This window comes from Scatophagus argus, chromosome 19 (assembly GCF_020382885.2).
Source record: "Scatophagus argus isolate fScaArg1 chromosome 19, fScaArg1.pri, whole genome shotgun sequence".
Classification (NCBI taxonomy): Eukaryota; Metazoa; Chordata; class Actinopteri; family Scatophagidae; genus Scatophagus; species Scatophagus argus.
In genome coordinates, this window is record NC_058511.1 from 7,931,655 (window position 1) to 7,946,614 (window position 14,960).

General features: G+C 40.4%; 1 protein-coding gene across 2 annotated transcripts; it reads right to left on the minus strand.

The window, feature by feature from the left end:
• Positions 1–625: 625 nt before the first annotated feature.
• Positions 626–14,801, minus strand: snx3 (sorting nexin 3). Of its 2 annotated transcripts, none has more exons than XM_046372643.1 (4): positions 14,595–14,801; positions 4,999–5,094; positions 3,888–4,012; positions 626–1,444 (listed from the first exon to the last, which is right to left on the minus strand). In XM_046372643.1, the coding sequence occupies exons 1-4, from the start codon at positions 14,754–14,756 to the stop codon at positions 1,339–1,341; spliced, it is 489 nt and encodes a 162-aa protein (XP_046228599.1). In that variant the 5' UTR covers positions 14,757–14,801; the 3' UTR covers positions 626–1,338. The 2 variants fall into 2 exon arrangements, with proteins under 2 accessions (XP_046228599.1, XP_046228600.1); XM_046372644.1 differs by lacking the exon at positions 14,595–14,801 and adding an exon at positions 9,125–9,572.
• Between the last annotated feature and the right edge of the window lie 159 nt (positions 14,802–14,960).

Below are 14,960 nucleotides of genomic sequence, written 5' to 3' on the forward strand. Positions count from 1 at the left end.
TTACGGTGACACCCAAGTTTGTAAAGCAATGCTTACACTAGACACACATGTTTAAGATGATATAATGACCACGAGCCTCCAAAATGAAGTGACAACTGATTGTAAATAAGGCAAATTAAGTGTTTATCACACCATCACACATGGCATCACCATCATGTGCCCCTTGAAGTAAAGTCATGCCATGATACTAGTTTGCAATGATGAATTAGTGTAAATTCACTAGAAGAACGAGTATGAAAAGGCTTTCCTGGCATATAAATGAATGGAAGAGGTAACTATAGATTATCAATCATTTACTGATGAAACTCTGCGTATAATCTAATCACAGGAACTTACAGTGACTTAATGATCATTAAACATCCTGCGTTAATTCAGTCATAGTCATACAGTCATTCAGCATACATTATCTATGCTTTACTTAAGCGTGTGTTTTGGTCGCTCAGTCTATCCTAAATAAAAACTCTGTTCTGTTTTACAAAACTCTCTGATCAGTCATGGCCCTAAACTTTTTTTTTTTCTAATAAAGATGATGCATTTATTGAATCTTAAATTTAGAACAGCAGCTTGCGGTAGGTACTATCCATGCAACGAACAGTCCAAGTCAACAAATGTAATTATGCGTGGAGACATTTCACCTATTTTATTGGAAAACTTTCAAAATAAACAAAAATGGCACAGCAGTATACAAATCTCAAAATGCATATAGCCAGTAGAAATACTGCAGTTCCCTCTGTGTAAATACTTCTTTCTTGCTAGAAAATCATTGTGATAACTGGGCAGGTGCTGGCTGATACACACACACACACACACACCACATATGTACTTTCAAAGACATGATCAACTAAGTGATTTGAAAGTCAAGGCCCATCATATATGTGTGTCTGTGTGGGTGCGTTTAGTTTCTAGTTATGGTGAGCAACATGCCAGTATTGGATATATATGATGGGAAACGAGAGCTTTGCATACATAGAACGCTCATTCAATGTTACTATATAAATGAATATAATCAAGACGTGGCTAAATGATAAATACATAATATATCCATGTTAGTGGCATTTCCAGACATAAAGAGAAATTACTATAAATTACTTGCAACCACAGTTGTGTCGAACATTCTTGACTCCAATTAGAAGGTGGAAACAAACACCAATCAGGGTCACTAATTTAACTCAAACAGGGGGTGAACAAAATCACTTTTTGGAAGGGCTGGCGTGGGTAGAGGAAGTATTCACTGAAATGTTTATTGACTGAGAGAAACCTGGAGTAGTGAAGAGAGCTTTGGGTTGTGGGGCCAAGCTGGGCTGAGCCAGACTGGGCCGAGCAGAGCCGTGTTTGCTTTCAGGCTTGTCTGATTTTGGATGGGGTGTAGCTCTTGTCCACAGACTCCTCCTGTAGAAACATGTGCAGGCATCGTTCGTTCTGAGCTAGAGGGTGACCGGCCACTCTGAAACATACGAGAGGGAGAGGCAGGTTTGAAAGTTGAGTAAATTGTAGCAGGGACAGAGCCTGACTAACACTAAGGCTAGAAATCTGGGAAAGATTTAGCGTTGATGACCAGGTAAGTGTCAGAATCTTATCAAAGAATCGGATAAAAACTGTACCCTATTCTGAAGATTTTTTGTTGTTGTTGTTGTTGACCCCTTGTGTCATTATTAACAGTATTAGCTGTTGTGGCATGCTGTTTGTGCAGTCAGTATGCAATAAATAAACACACTTTAGTGTTTACATGAACAGGAAATTATATAATACTCAACAGGTATCAATCAGAATCAGAATCAGAATTCTTTATTTGTCACATGTGGATGTGCATCCACAGTGAAATGAAAGCAATCAAAGCTGCACAGTGCCAATGCCAATTAAGATATTTTTCAAAAATGTAAAGTATTAATTTTCTTCAATTCCTGTGTGCAAAGCATTGTGGGAGAATAATGTCCATCAGGGGCACACTAAAAAACGAAGTGTTAGAATTAGGTCAGTATATTTTAGCAATTTTCCAATTTGAAGACACTACAAGCTCAAAATCTACTTAAAATGAATATGAAAAAAAAGAACATCTCCAGTGAGACAGAACATGTTGTTTGTCATTAGACGGTCTTCTACTTGACCACTAGGCCGCAAGGACACCCTGAAACCGAGTTACAACAATCACTACTTAATAAGGTAGAAATAAATCAAGTTAAATGAAAAAAAAAACTCTGCCTGCACAATGGCCTGAGTCATCCCTGATGATAAGGTTTTCTGACATTTTGTCCATGTACACATAAGCCACACAGTTACTGTGCATTTTATATAAATTTGACACACATTGTTTTATGCATGTTGATGAATGGTTGTTGTCACAAGCTGGTTACTTAACGCAGTACTAATGTTTCTTTTTTCCTCTTACCTCCAAGGTAAACAAAAAAAGTGAGGCATCAATTAAAGCTCATCAACCCAAAGTAAAAAACACACATGAGCCTTCTGTGAGAGCTTCAACCATGAGTACATTAGTAAAAGATGATGCGTTTCGACTAACTTTGTTAATACTACAGCTCCACTTACCACGTGAAATCACAGTTTAAAGGAACATGTGGGGATGTCCAAAGTAAAATAACATGAGTTAAGATAACTTATTAAGCCCCACCACCGCCGCCGCCCCCACCCCCCATTATCCCTGCTTTTATCCTGGGATGAATTACTTAAATTGACCTGTATCTGAGACTGTGTTCCCCTGTTAAAGCCACTTTGACATCAGGCTTCCCCGAATGCCTCTTCAGATGACGCACAGGGGCTTAACGAGAATGAGCCGGTGCACCTGAGACCCTGAAACATCATTTTTCGAATACACATTTCTCAGATCAGACCAACATGATGACATTGTAAGTACGGGAAATATTTTGGCCAGGTTAAGCTGCCCGGAAGAGGCATTCATGGATCAACTACCCTAAACTAACTCGCTAACATAATCTCAAGGCTCTGCTTGCTTTCTGAAGAGGAGATTAAGTCCTTCTTCTTTATTTTTTTTTACCTGAAGCATGAATTATGTTTGACTAGTCTAATCAAAAAGTGATGTTATCTCCTCTCCTCCCTCTCACTTGTTTCACAGCGACAATCATGTTTCCCATTCCAAAAGATGTCCTCTTCACAATGCTCTCAATCACAGATTAAACAATGCTGCCAGCCACATCGGCCAGTATCGAGTCTGAACAATGATATGATCAACAGCAGTGTTTCATTCATAGGAAGAAAAGGGGGGGGGGTCTTAATTACCAACACATTCTCATCTTCTTTAAAGAAAAAAAAAAACATATTTATGGATTTTAATTTTCTCGACTGTCTTTGCACACTTAATATTCCAACAGGAAACATTGATGCATTTGCACATGAAACAAAGATAATGGCCAAGTCTGCAATCAAAGCAAATAATTACAATCACACTGTAACTTTTATTGTTCAGCAGCTGAAAATGGGGACATGCTGGATCAAAAATAAGCAGAGGTGCACACATCATCCCACAGAACCACGCGCTGTAATTTGAGCTGCAATTATCATAAATTACACATCAACAATAAAACAAATGTGGGAAAAATTATGTTGTGGGGGTGCACACTTGAGTCCTCTTTGGTTGTTCTTGTCCTTTGCGAGGTAATTATAAAACAGAATTAAGAGGGATAGTGAGAAAAGACCTGTCTGTCTCCGCAGGTTCAGTCTGTTAACAATATGAAGAGAAGTGAAAAAGTTGAATCTACTTTATTGCACAAAGTGATTCATTGTTCTTGAGAGTTAAAATAATACCACGCTGAGGCAGAAAGAAAAGAAAGAAAGACTTGTAAAGAATAAATTGTTATAACCTCCTGGCAAAGTAGTGGAAGAAAGGAGAAAGACAGAGAAGATGTGGAAAGGCTCACTTGTTGAGAAACTGTTCCAGGCCCTGTCGCCGCTCCTCAATGAAAGAGTCATCAAATATCCCATCATCCCCTCGAAACGGAAGCTGTCGGAAGAGAGCTTTTCCTGGGAGAGGTGGGACGACCACCTGAGATAAAAGCACACCAACAGAAAATCAAACAGCTGCAGTTAAACAAGCATAAATGAGTCATTGCTAAAGATTTCAGTGCTTCAAATTAACAGAGAAAAATGCTGTTAAAGACTGGACTGTGTGATCAGGTCGAAATTTGTCTCGTCATTTCTGGGACTAATTCCTGACAGTTTATGGTACGGTGGCCGACAAGTACAAACAAGTACAAACATAAACAGACAGGCGCTGCAAATACAGAATCGCGCTGCATATAAGGAAACAAATGCAAAAGGAAAACGCTGCAAATACAGAAACACGCTGCATAAATAGAAACGTGCTGTAAATACAGAAACGCACTGCAAATAAGAACACATGCAAAAAGAAAACACTGCATATCCAGTCATACAACGGAAGTACTCCAGGCCTCTAGGGGCAGTGCTGAGTGGCCACCTGAGAGACAGACATCAGACGTATAAACATGTGGAGCAATATAACATTCTTCTTCTCATGTACTCGTGTGATTCTACACGTGTAGAGCAGAGGAGTACACGAGAAGAAGAAAGTTATATTGCTCCACACATTTATACGTCCGTTGTCTGTCTTTCAGGTGGACTCTCAGCACTGCCCCTAGAGGCCTGGAGTACTTCTGCTGTAAGACTGGATATGCGACGTTTTCTTTATGCATTTGTTTCTTATTTGCAGCACATTTGTGTTTATGCAGTGCGTTTCTGTATTTGCAGCGCCCGTCTGTATGCAGCTCGTTTTCGCATTAATCGCTCCACCACACCCAAATTTTTCCTGCCCGTCCAATGGGGGAATCGAACCGGTGACCCTCCGACCACAAGCCGCTTCTCCAACCTCTAGGCCACGGCTGTCCCCCATGTGTGAATACGGACCATGTGTGAACAACTTTCTCTTTCATGCGAAAACTCTAAATGTTGCCTGTTGATTTGATAAGCCAAGTACTCGAGGGCATTTGTGTTGAGTTCTCCTCAGTGGCTCACCTTGCTCTCCCTCTCCAGCTCCGCCCTGAGCCATTCAAAGTCACTGTACCTCCTTCGTACACAAGACTCCTTCAGCTTGAATATGGGCAGGTTGGTCTGTGGGAACACACACGCACAAACTGTTACATGTGTCACTTTCAAATGTTGGAATATTCTTTAAATCCCTGCAAGGGAAATTAGGAAGAGAAACAGAGAAATGACTGACATTGTCATGTTTAATCAGTGCTTTAAATCCCAGTCAGTAACAAAGTGTGCATGCATGCATTTTTTCCTATCACCTACAGTGTACTAGTAGGGCTGTGGCATTATTGTCATTATTCATTACTCTAGCTTTATTATTTTTCTGATAAACAGCTTGATCTGTAAAAACAGAAGAAATGCAGCAAGTCCTCACATCTGATGACTTAAACAAGAAAATGTGGGGAATTTTTTAATAACTTTTAACTGATAATGTTTATGTTCAGTGACTAACTGAATATTAGACAGCTTCACCGCATTTTGAAGGCATGGTTTTCAATAAACAGATTATGATTCTGTGTGTTGAAGTGTGGTCCATAGCCCACTGGACCCATACACACAACACAACACACACGCTCACACACACACACACTAGCTTCATGAGAAATCAATAACCAGTCCATACCACGCTAATGTGTCTGAGCACAACGGTGCATCCGCAGTCCTTCATATGTGCACAAATGGCACAGGGACAGTACAATAAATGATATTCATCACGAGGGATTAAAAAGTGGAAAACAAAATACCTACCAACTACTAAAATCCTCCCTGCTGAAGAAACAGAGGCAATGGTTACTTACTGTAACAGTCAAGCATGGAGCAGAGAAGGAGAGAAAACAGCTCTTCATACACCAAGAGGCATGAGGAAAACCACACAATTGGAAGATTCCAAATAACAATCTCTCTGACAAAACATTCAAAACAGATTCATTGAAAAATGAGAGACATCAGCAAGGGGAGTAAATGGATAATTAGAATAGTTAGAATTAGAATAAGTACTCAAATCAAACATGAGGTTTTATTTTCCAGGAATACACATTACACTAAACTACCACAAAACATCCATGAAAGAATTTGTCCATAATTTCGCATATTGACCAAACACGATCCAACAACATACTAGGTTTTGATCTGGTTTTCCTGCTATAATTATTCAATTTAAAAAATTCAAAAGGTTGATTAGAAACCACTTTTGAGATGCCAAAATAAATGTTTTTAACAGAAAACAACCAGAAAGCTTTGGGTTGTTCTTTCTGTGGAACAGGTATAAATAGCAACACATTTTCACTAGAAAGTGGCAGGAAGAGACTGTGTCAACTTCAAGAAACACAGTGAAATGTTTTATTGCATTGGTTTTGGGCATAGCCTTGTGCTATCTACTCTGACTTTATTGAAGGAAAAGAGGGCACAAGCGAACAAAAAAAACAAACCAAAGACTCTTTCAAACTGAACCCAACTGAAAAGAAAAAATTTAAACTGGCCTCCAGGCAGGGAAAAAAAAAGTTCACTTAAGGTTTGCTCACCAAGGTCTACCGCATTTATCTGTTGCCATTTTTTTAAGGTGTGATTGTGTATGCCAATGCACAGATGTGAGTGTAATTCTAAGTTGCTGTTGACAAGCTCTTGAGAATGAATTTCATATTAAAAAGGGGAGATGTTTCGACATTGACAGAGAACATTGAGCAAACAGCACATTATAGCACAATGCCAAACCTCTTCACTAGTCTTGACAGCACATGGCCATCCTATGACAATGTACAAACAAGGAGGGAGTGAATGAACATTTCATTGGCAGACCCCATTTACAGAAGGTCAGAATTCATGGAAGAAGGAACCACAAGAGCAAAGCAATTGAGCAAGTAGGTGCAGCATGAATACAGTGTGAGCAGCAGACTGATCGATGAGCAGACGAATACGACTGTGTGCAGCAGTGGGGATGCAGAGTTAACCAGAAGGCTGAGTAAATGGCTGAACAAAATAGAAAAGGAGTGGGTGTATGTGGTCATAAAGGAAGAGCAGAAAAACTGGAGAGGTTTGGAGCTTCATCTGGTCTGTGCAGGACTAATTGAGGAGGACGGAGAGCAGGAGTGGTCTTTTTGCTCTCATGGTCTCTCCCTTTCAGTTCTTTCCCTCTTTATTTCCCTTGCTCTGCGATAATAAGTCTGATTTTCTGCCCTTGAAACTCCTCTTACAGTGTTTCAATGGGGAAAACACAGGCATTCGTATTCTTCCCTCTTTGCTTTCTTGTCTTCAAAATTATAGATCTTGCCCAGATTTGGTGGGAAAGAGCATACTAATTTGAGAAAAAAAAAATCTCTCTAATGACAACGAGAGCTAGCCTGTTAACCAACATGCCTGATTTTTTGTGTGACTGTAAAACAAATTAGTTACCCTGGGAAATTATTAAAGGGGACTCCTAGTTCATGTGACAATATACTTTCTGTTTTCTATTTAGGTATGCTTCACTAAAACAAAACACCTGGCACAACACTGCTGCAACAAATTCACACAAGTTATAATCTTCAGGGGATTTTTAATGGAATTGATTTAAGTGTATGGTTATTTTGGAAAATACCATTTGTTGCTGTTGAACTGTACTACACTGTTGTGACAGGTGTTTTTATTATTTTGTATACTCCACTACATCTAGGGTAGGCTAAATGACAGAACAAAACCTCTGCTCAAACTGATCATACAGTTGAATCAACACCCCTCTGAAACTGAACAATATAAACTTCATGAATGATTAATTGCAAGACTACTGAATTAAGACTGTAATATAGTCTTTGTTGGGTGAGCTTAGAAGACAACTTTACTAGTACAGCTCTATTCAGGTGTTAAGAAGATGTTTGATAATTTATGTCCAAAAGTTTTAATGTTAGCCTACAGTTCAATAGAGGATATAAAATAAGAAAAGCGTGGTTTTAATATTGCGATTAGTTTACAGTGCATTTCAGCACAAAGCCCTATAATGCTATAGTCAGGTTACAAGACTGAGGCTTTCTCTTTGAAAATCAGAAGAGAGTCTGATCTGTGTCCTTGATCACTACCAACATTTGACAAAGAATATCTGATAACAGTTAAGATTAGGTCATGCCTCATGTCCTGATTGCTGCATCGCTGTTTGTTTTTGTGATCTGCCAGGCAGAATGCAGATGGAACCTGGGTTCAAGATAACTTATGTTTAATAATTTACATGGTCCCTTACACATAAATAAAACATTTATTTTGACAAGATCAGGGTCACCCTAACAAATCTAAAGCCTGTTTGATATTTGCGAGTATCTAACTTGATTATGTGGATACGCAAAATTTAAGATGTGGAGACAGAGAGAAAGCTTTTCTAAATGCCCACCAAGAAGCTGGTGTGTGGTGTACGAGTTTAAAGGACATGGAAGGTTGTTGAAAATGCAGCTGAAACTGCTTAGATAGCCATATCTACAGCTGTGCAGGTAAAGACAGAGACAGACAAAACTTGTAGGTGAGGCTAAAGTACATTACATGCAATTGTGTGTGTGTGAGTGTGTCAGAAACACAGAAAGAGACAGAGTTTCTGTGTGTCACACAGAAATGTTAACTAAATGAAGCCTAGTTTGCTCTGGATAGATATTATTATCCTCTGCTTTCAACACTTATTTTCTTATTTCCTACTCTTCGGCTCTGTCATTTAACAGCTGATAATTACGCTGTCCTTGCATGCAATACCACCTGATGTCAAAATTTGAGAGTTAATTTGGCCTTTACTTCAGTGGTAGTTGTAACATGAAAACAGTTCCAGTTTCACCCCATGCCATCAGGGGATTTTTTTGTTGTGTTTTTGCATTTGAATTTTTGCGTTTTGCATGCAGTTCCTCCTATGAACTTTGTGGTACATGCACAGAATCAAAACACAAACAGAAACCAAACTTTGTCAGAAGGTAGCCGACCACTACAGCTCTTTTTAATAAGGTCAGGTTTCCTGTGATTAAAGCTTTAATGCTGGTGAAATAACCTGTTTAATAAGACAGTTGCAATAATAGGAGTATTTCCTTACTCCAGTTCTAATCAAATGACTGCCTGTAAACTCACTGCCACTCCCTCTTTCCCATTGCATTTTTATGTGACTCACCAGCTCTGAAAACTTCTCATTCCCACTTATTTCAAGTTCTCTCCAGGTGAAGTTGTCAATGAGCCCCTCACTCCTCCTCTTTCTCAGGTCACAGGAGAAGTGGATTATCTTAGCTTTGTCACCCCAGTGCTCTAGCATTATTCCCACTCTCCCCTCACCGTGGCCTGTTCCTGCTGCGTCATGTTACCTCACAGCATGGAGCGCCGCAAAGTTAATCCTCCACCACAACAGATCACAGTTACAGGTAATCTGCCACTGCAGTGACTCTAATCCCATCATGTGCACACAGAAAACACTTAACCACGCGCAAGCACTCACTGACGTACATCAAATACGCATGCACAGGTGTTAAGTAGAAAGATCTGACCAGTCACACAGTTGACAATGTAAATATAATAGTCCAAAGCATTTAAACTCGGCTGTACACACACATTCAAACCTGGACCACTCTTCTGCACACAATGAAGCCAGCAGTGAGAGTGTAAGAAAAGAAAGTCACCTGGCCTTTCAATCCTCCTGCCCTCTCAAACCCTATGATTAAGAGATTGGCCTTGCAGGACAAGGGGAGGAACGAAAACGACAGAATTGAAAAATGAGAGGTCTCACTCACTCCTCCGCTCTCTCTCACACAAACACACACACAGAAAGAGGCGGTTCATGAGAGCTCTACGAGTCAAAGATCAGGTTTCCATGGGCTCTGTTCTCTTCACGGCTGGTTAGAGGTTAGGGCCTGGGTGTCTCAACTTACTGGCCCCTGCAGTGATTGGGACATGGGACCAGCCCAAGCCCAGCCCGGGTCTTAGCATTTCATTAATCGTCTAAAAAGGCACACTTTGCCTCTCTCACCTTCTCATAAACTGAATAAAAGACAAGAAAGAAAGGACAGGAAGGTGAAAGAAACCAAAGTTTGCAAAAGGGACAAATATGAAGTCTCCAGACTTTGGACAAAAAAAACCAAATGAAAAAGAAAAAAAATTACATTAAAAGCAGGTGTAAAATAGAAAATGCTGTATCTTTAAAAGAAAGAGCAAAAAGCTAGATGTATCTCCTTCAAAGTAGACCTCCTAGCTTCACTTTCCATTATGAGTGTGCAAGGTGCAATCTACGCTCCATAGGAAGAGCATGTGATTCATAATGCCTGGGACACAATACCTTAGGCTCATTGAAAATGGGTTGAAAAGAGGCAGAACCCTTCAAAACAGCGAGACAGAGAAAGGGAGAGAGGGAGGACAAAGATCACTCATCTCCTGAGAGAATAGTTCAAGGCCACCATGCATTAGCTTTTAGCAGGATGGATTAAGTCAAGTTTGAGAGTGTGCATCCTAAACCTCCCCCATGCCCCCTTCCTACCCCTCCCATATGCTCTCCTTTCAAAATGATAGCATAAAAAATGGCAACATAATACCATCTCATTGCATCATATTCCAAAATGGGGGGAAAAAAGACAGGGAACAAAAGCATTGGGGCTATAGGTCTTTTGCTCTCGCCTCTCCATGTACTTTCACACTCGTTCTCTTGCTTGCCGGCCCCTGCAGCCTGACAGCCTAGCCTCTCTCCGACTCGCCTAGCTGGCAAAAAGCTGCTTTGTTGCCATAGTATCAACTCCCACTTTTGATACTGTCATTTCAAGTAGGATATGGTAGCCTTGATACAATATGTTCCCTATTTCCATTAAAATAGTTGTCGAAGAGGATGCTGTAGACTTTGGATTACACTTGACTGTGCCTGACAAGCACCCCCCACCCCCCACACGCACGCACACACACACACACACACACACACACACCCACTCTCCATCTCTCCCCATTTTATTAATGACCAAAGGCCCCCGCCCCAATGCCCAAATGGAAAAGAGAAAGAAAGAGAGCGGGAGAAGCTATGGGAGTAGAGAAGAGGAGGGGTAGAAGACTGAGTGAGAGTGAGCGACAGAGCTATAAGAGGCCTTTTATGTACTCCTATCCATAAACAAAGTGAGATCCCAAAGTTCGTTCCCCTAAATGTGCTCTCTGGATGAGATGGGAACAAACTAAAGACAAGAAATTTTGATAATACTCAAAACTCCCTCCACTCTCCACTCCCCTGTTTGCTGAGGGGTCCAAACAAATACACTGTGCTGCTTGAGGGGTACTCTCAAACCAGGAAGAACCCCCCCCCCACAACCCAAAAAAAAAAAAAAAAAAAAAAACATTCTGGCAATGTGATAGGACTCTGCAGAATAACTCTGTCCATTATGACCATGATGAAAAAAATGCACAAAAGCAGGAAAAAAAAGAAATACACCAACATCTACCAGCTTCCTGTGGTCTAAAAGCCATTATGGAAAGTACACCTAAAATGAAGGGATTTAGTTGAGAACAAAAATCCATTGTTTCAACACGACCCTGGACATTACAAGTCTGCTCAGGCAAAATGAGATATCCGCCTCCTTTCAGAACCTAACTTCCACCTCTTTAAGAATCTGACTGAAAGAAGCGGATTGATCCCATTGATTTTAAACACATAATGCATTCCCGGTTGTGAAGTGACTGTGTAACCTGCCTTACAGCTACTGCAACCAGTTGGCTTCTCACTAGTACTTCAGTCTTCATACAATTTAATTCATGACCAACTTGACGTAACATTCAGGCATTGCCAATGAGTCACAAGTCAAACCCATAAGCTGACATTTACTTATACAGAATCAAGGCAAATTTTGCAATTTCATACAAATAACAAGCCCTTGCTCTGGTCTTTACACTGTATGGTAAACCATATATAGTTATCACGGGGACTTCAGTAAGCACACCATGAATTAGGCAACTGACTGCACACAGCTGGGAATGAAATGGGATGAGTGGGCAATGGGGTGAAGGCTGGTGAGGGGGTGGCTTTCTGCCCTCCCATGGTTGGGGGGTGAGGATGGGGAATAAACGCTTCAGCTCCCCCACACCCTGGCCTGTTTCATTCTTCTCTTCTCTCAATGAGGGGATTAGGGCAGACTCTCTCAGTGTGGCCACAAGGGCTCTCTCAATTTTCAGATGGACAGCGGGACCATAGTGAGAACACGAGACAAGGGAATGAGTTATAAACAGAAACTGTATAGCATAATTAGATAAAATTACAGTACTTCTAAATATTTTTTAAGTACTATAGAAACAAAAGGGGCAAAGCATAGGTTATGCATTCCAGGCTGTGGCATTGTGGCTAACACTCTTAACATGCTGGAGATGGAGTAAAATGCTTCTAAAGAAAGCTGAAGAAAGGAGAAGGAGAGAAGCAAAGCAAAGTTGACACCACATTTGTTGAGAAGTGAGGGATGCGCCACTTATTCCGTGGTCTTATGCAAAGCAGGGTCACACAGGGCTATGAGGTGCACAATAATGCTGATTACACGCATATGCTAATTATTACACGCTAATCAAGTACAGTAGCCTTATATTCAACGCTAATGCCTGGAGACGGTTTCTTTTCCCTCAGCCCATTTCTTTAGGTAAAGGGAAACTATAAATATTTTAGGGCTGCTCACCAATCTAAATATTCTGGACTACTAACTACAGGGGTGTCAGTCAACTTAGACGATAATTTAAAGATAAGAGATGAAGCAATCAGGTGAGCATAATGACTGCATGACAATTTCAGACTCTCAATGCCGCTCTGCACATTAAAACATATAAAGTAGATTTCTAGAATGGCTCAATTTAGGCAAAATTGTATGTGGTGACAGACATGATGAAAAATGAAACACGTACAAATGTCTTTGGGAAAAAAAAGACAGCTGTGCCATTTGGAAGAAAACTAATAAAACTTTCTTTTATGTTTATGTAGGCTACAAATGAAATAAATGCCTGAGCAATGTCTCAAAGTCTGATGATTCATTTTTGACTTTAGAACCAGCAGCTGGGAAAAACAAACACAAGTTCAGTGCAAGGTCCTCTAAGTTGCTTGCTCCAGAGCTTTCAACTGAATTACAGCGTTTTCTTCAGCACATGCAGTCTGCTGAGTTGTCAATGACTGTAGATGTACCAATAGTGCATTGTTCTGAGCTCCTCTATGATTAGCCACGTCTGAATATCTAAAGACAACTTGATGATAACTGAGCAACTGACCCCAACAATTTAGTATGATCCTCGGCTCCACTGTGTTCCCTCACTGAAGTACTGTACTTCTGTTGTACAAAAGTGGTTTCCATTATTTCTAAAGCTGATTCAGCTTGGTGATTTAGGAGTTGTGTCTCTGTGCGTGAGTGTATGACGAAAAATACAGGCATGATGCAGGATGTGTTTTGCAATAGCTAGGATTGTCTAACCGTTACTGTTACAAACATGTCACGTTTAACAAGTATTTGGACAACAATCTCAATCAATCTCAGTCTCAATCTCATCTCCAGCTACCAACTAGTTCATCAACTAATGACAGAATTTCTCTAGGGACAAAAGCATTTGTTCTCCTCTACAAGTTTTTCAGTAGAGCATGAGGAAGGAAATGTGTGTTTGTGGGGAGGGGTGGAGTCCCGTAGAGGATCAGGCAGCATAGTGCATCCTGTCTACAGTTCCAGAGTAGGTGACTTGCTGAGCTTTGTTCCTCTTTGGCCCAGTACTAGAACACACTAGTTTACTTTGGATGAGTCTTGATGAGCAATCAGTCAAGTCAAGCCAGGGGAATTATAAACTAAAGCATTCTTGATTTAACCAAACAACACCCCCCATTAGGATAATATTATATAATACGATGTGTGTGTATGTAAGAAGAAAGCTGAGTATTTGTACATACAGGCCCGCCGTCATATTCGTTGGTCATTACGTGTGACCAATGGTTTTATCTGTTCATTGCAGTCAAAAAATGGGGTGTGGCTGGCGTTCAACTCTGAACTGTTCTGGAAAGCTTTAACTTTTTATGAGCTAATTATTAATAATCTTTTATCCAGCTTACTAATGAAGTTATATTACTCCAACATATTTGTTTACAAAGTTATGACCGTGAATTGGTGAAACAGCCGTGGGGAGAAAAACACTTCAGGCTAATGTAAACACATTGCCTTATGTAGCTGAGCAACAGCAGTTAACGGTTGCAGTTAAAGCAAACATCGACTGGCTCACTGTACTCGTTAGCCTTGTTGTCAAAATCTCTCGCTGACTTATTAACCAGCGTATAACTTAGTCGAATAACTTCGACTGAGCGCTAATATCGGTAGCTTGCATTAAATCGTTGAATTGATGTTTGCTAGCTGACCAGTGCTAGCTAGTTTCGTCGAGTGTTACTAGCCTGCTAGGTAACGTTGGCTAGGTTGTTTCGTATACAACATTTAGATCTTTTTAGATAGTCATTCACACGGTTAAATACGGATTCTGCGATTGTGTGCGCGTCTTTCTGACTGTAGCAACTCTGATGACAAGGAGTCATAGCTTTCTTTAACTACGGGAAAGACGTTTCTTAGCTTAGGTATAGTTAGCCTAAAAGCTAACGTCATTAGCACTTGTTACTGCAGGCTCACCTTCAGTCTGACTTCATACGTGGTATATCTGCCCCTGCCAACCCCGATGGTTTCAGGGTTGCTCACATCAATCTCTAGAAAATTACTTGGGGGTCCATAAGCATCATTTAAGTTCTGAGGCTTAGTGAAGAGCCTTCGTGTGTCAGCTATGGTGTTATCCATTTCGCTCCTGTCCTTCTAGCGACTAATGATAGTGCTAAGTTAGCCAAAATACAAACACATACATTCCTTTGGTTACCTTCAAAATAAAACAACTAATGACATTGTGTCCGCGAAATAAAGAAAATAGCGACAACAGCATTACTTTAGGACAGTGTCTCTATTTACTGATACGACATAGTTATATTCATACTTTTCCGATAGACT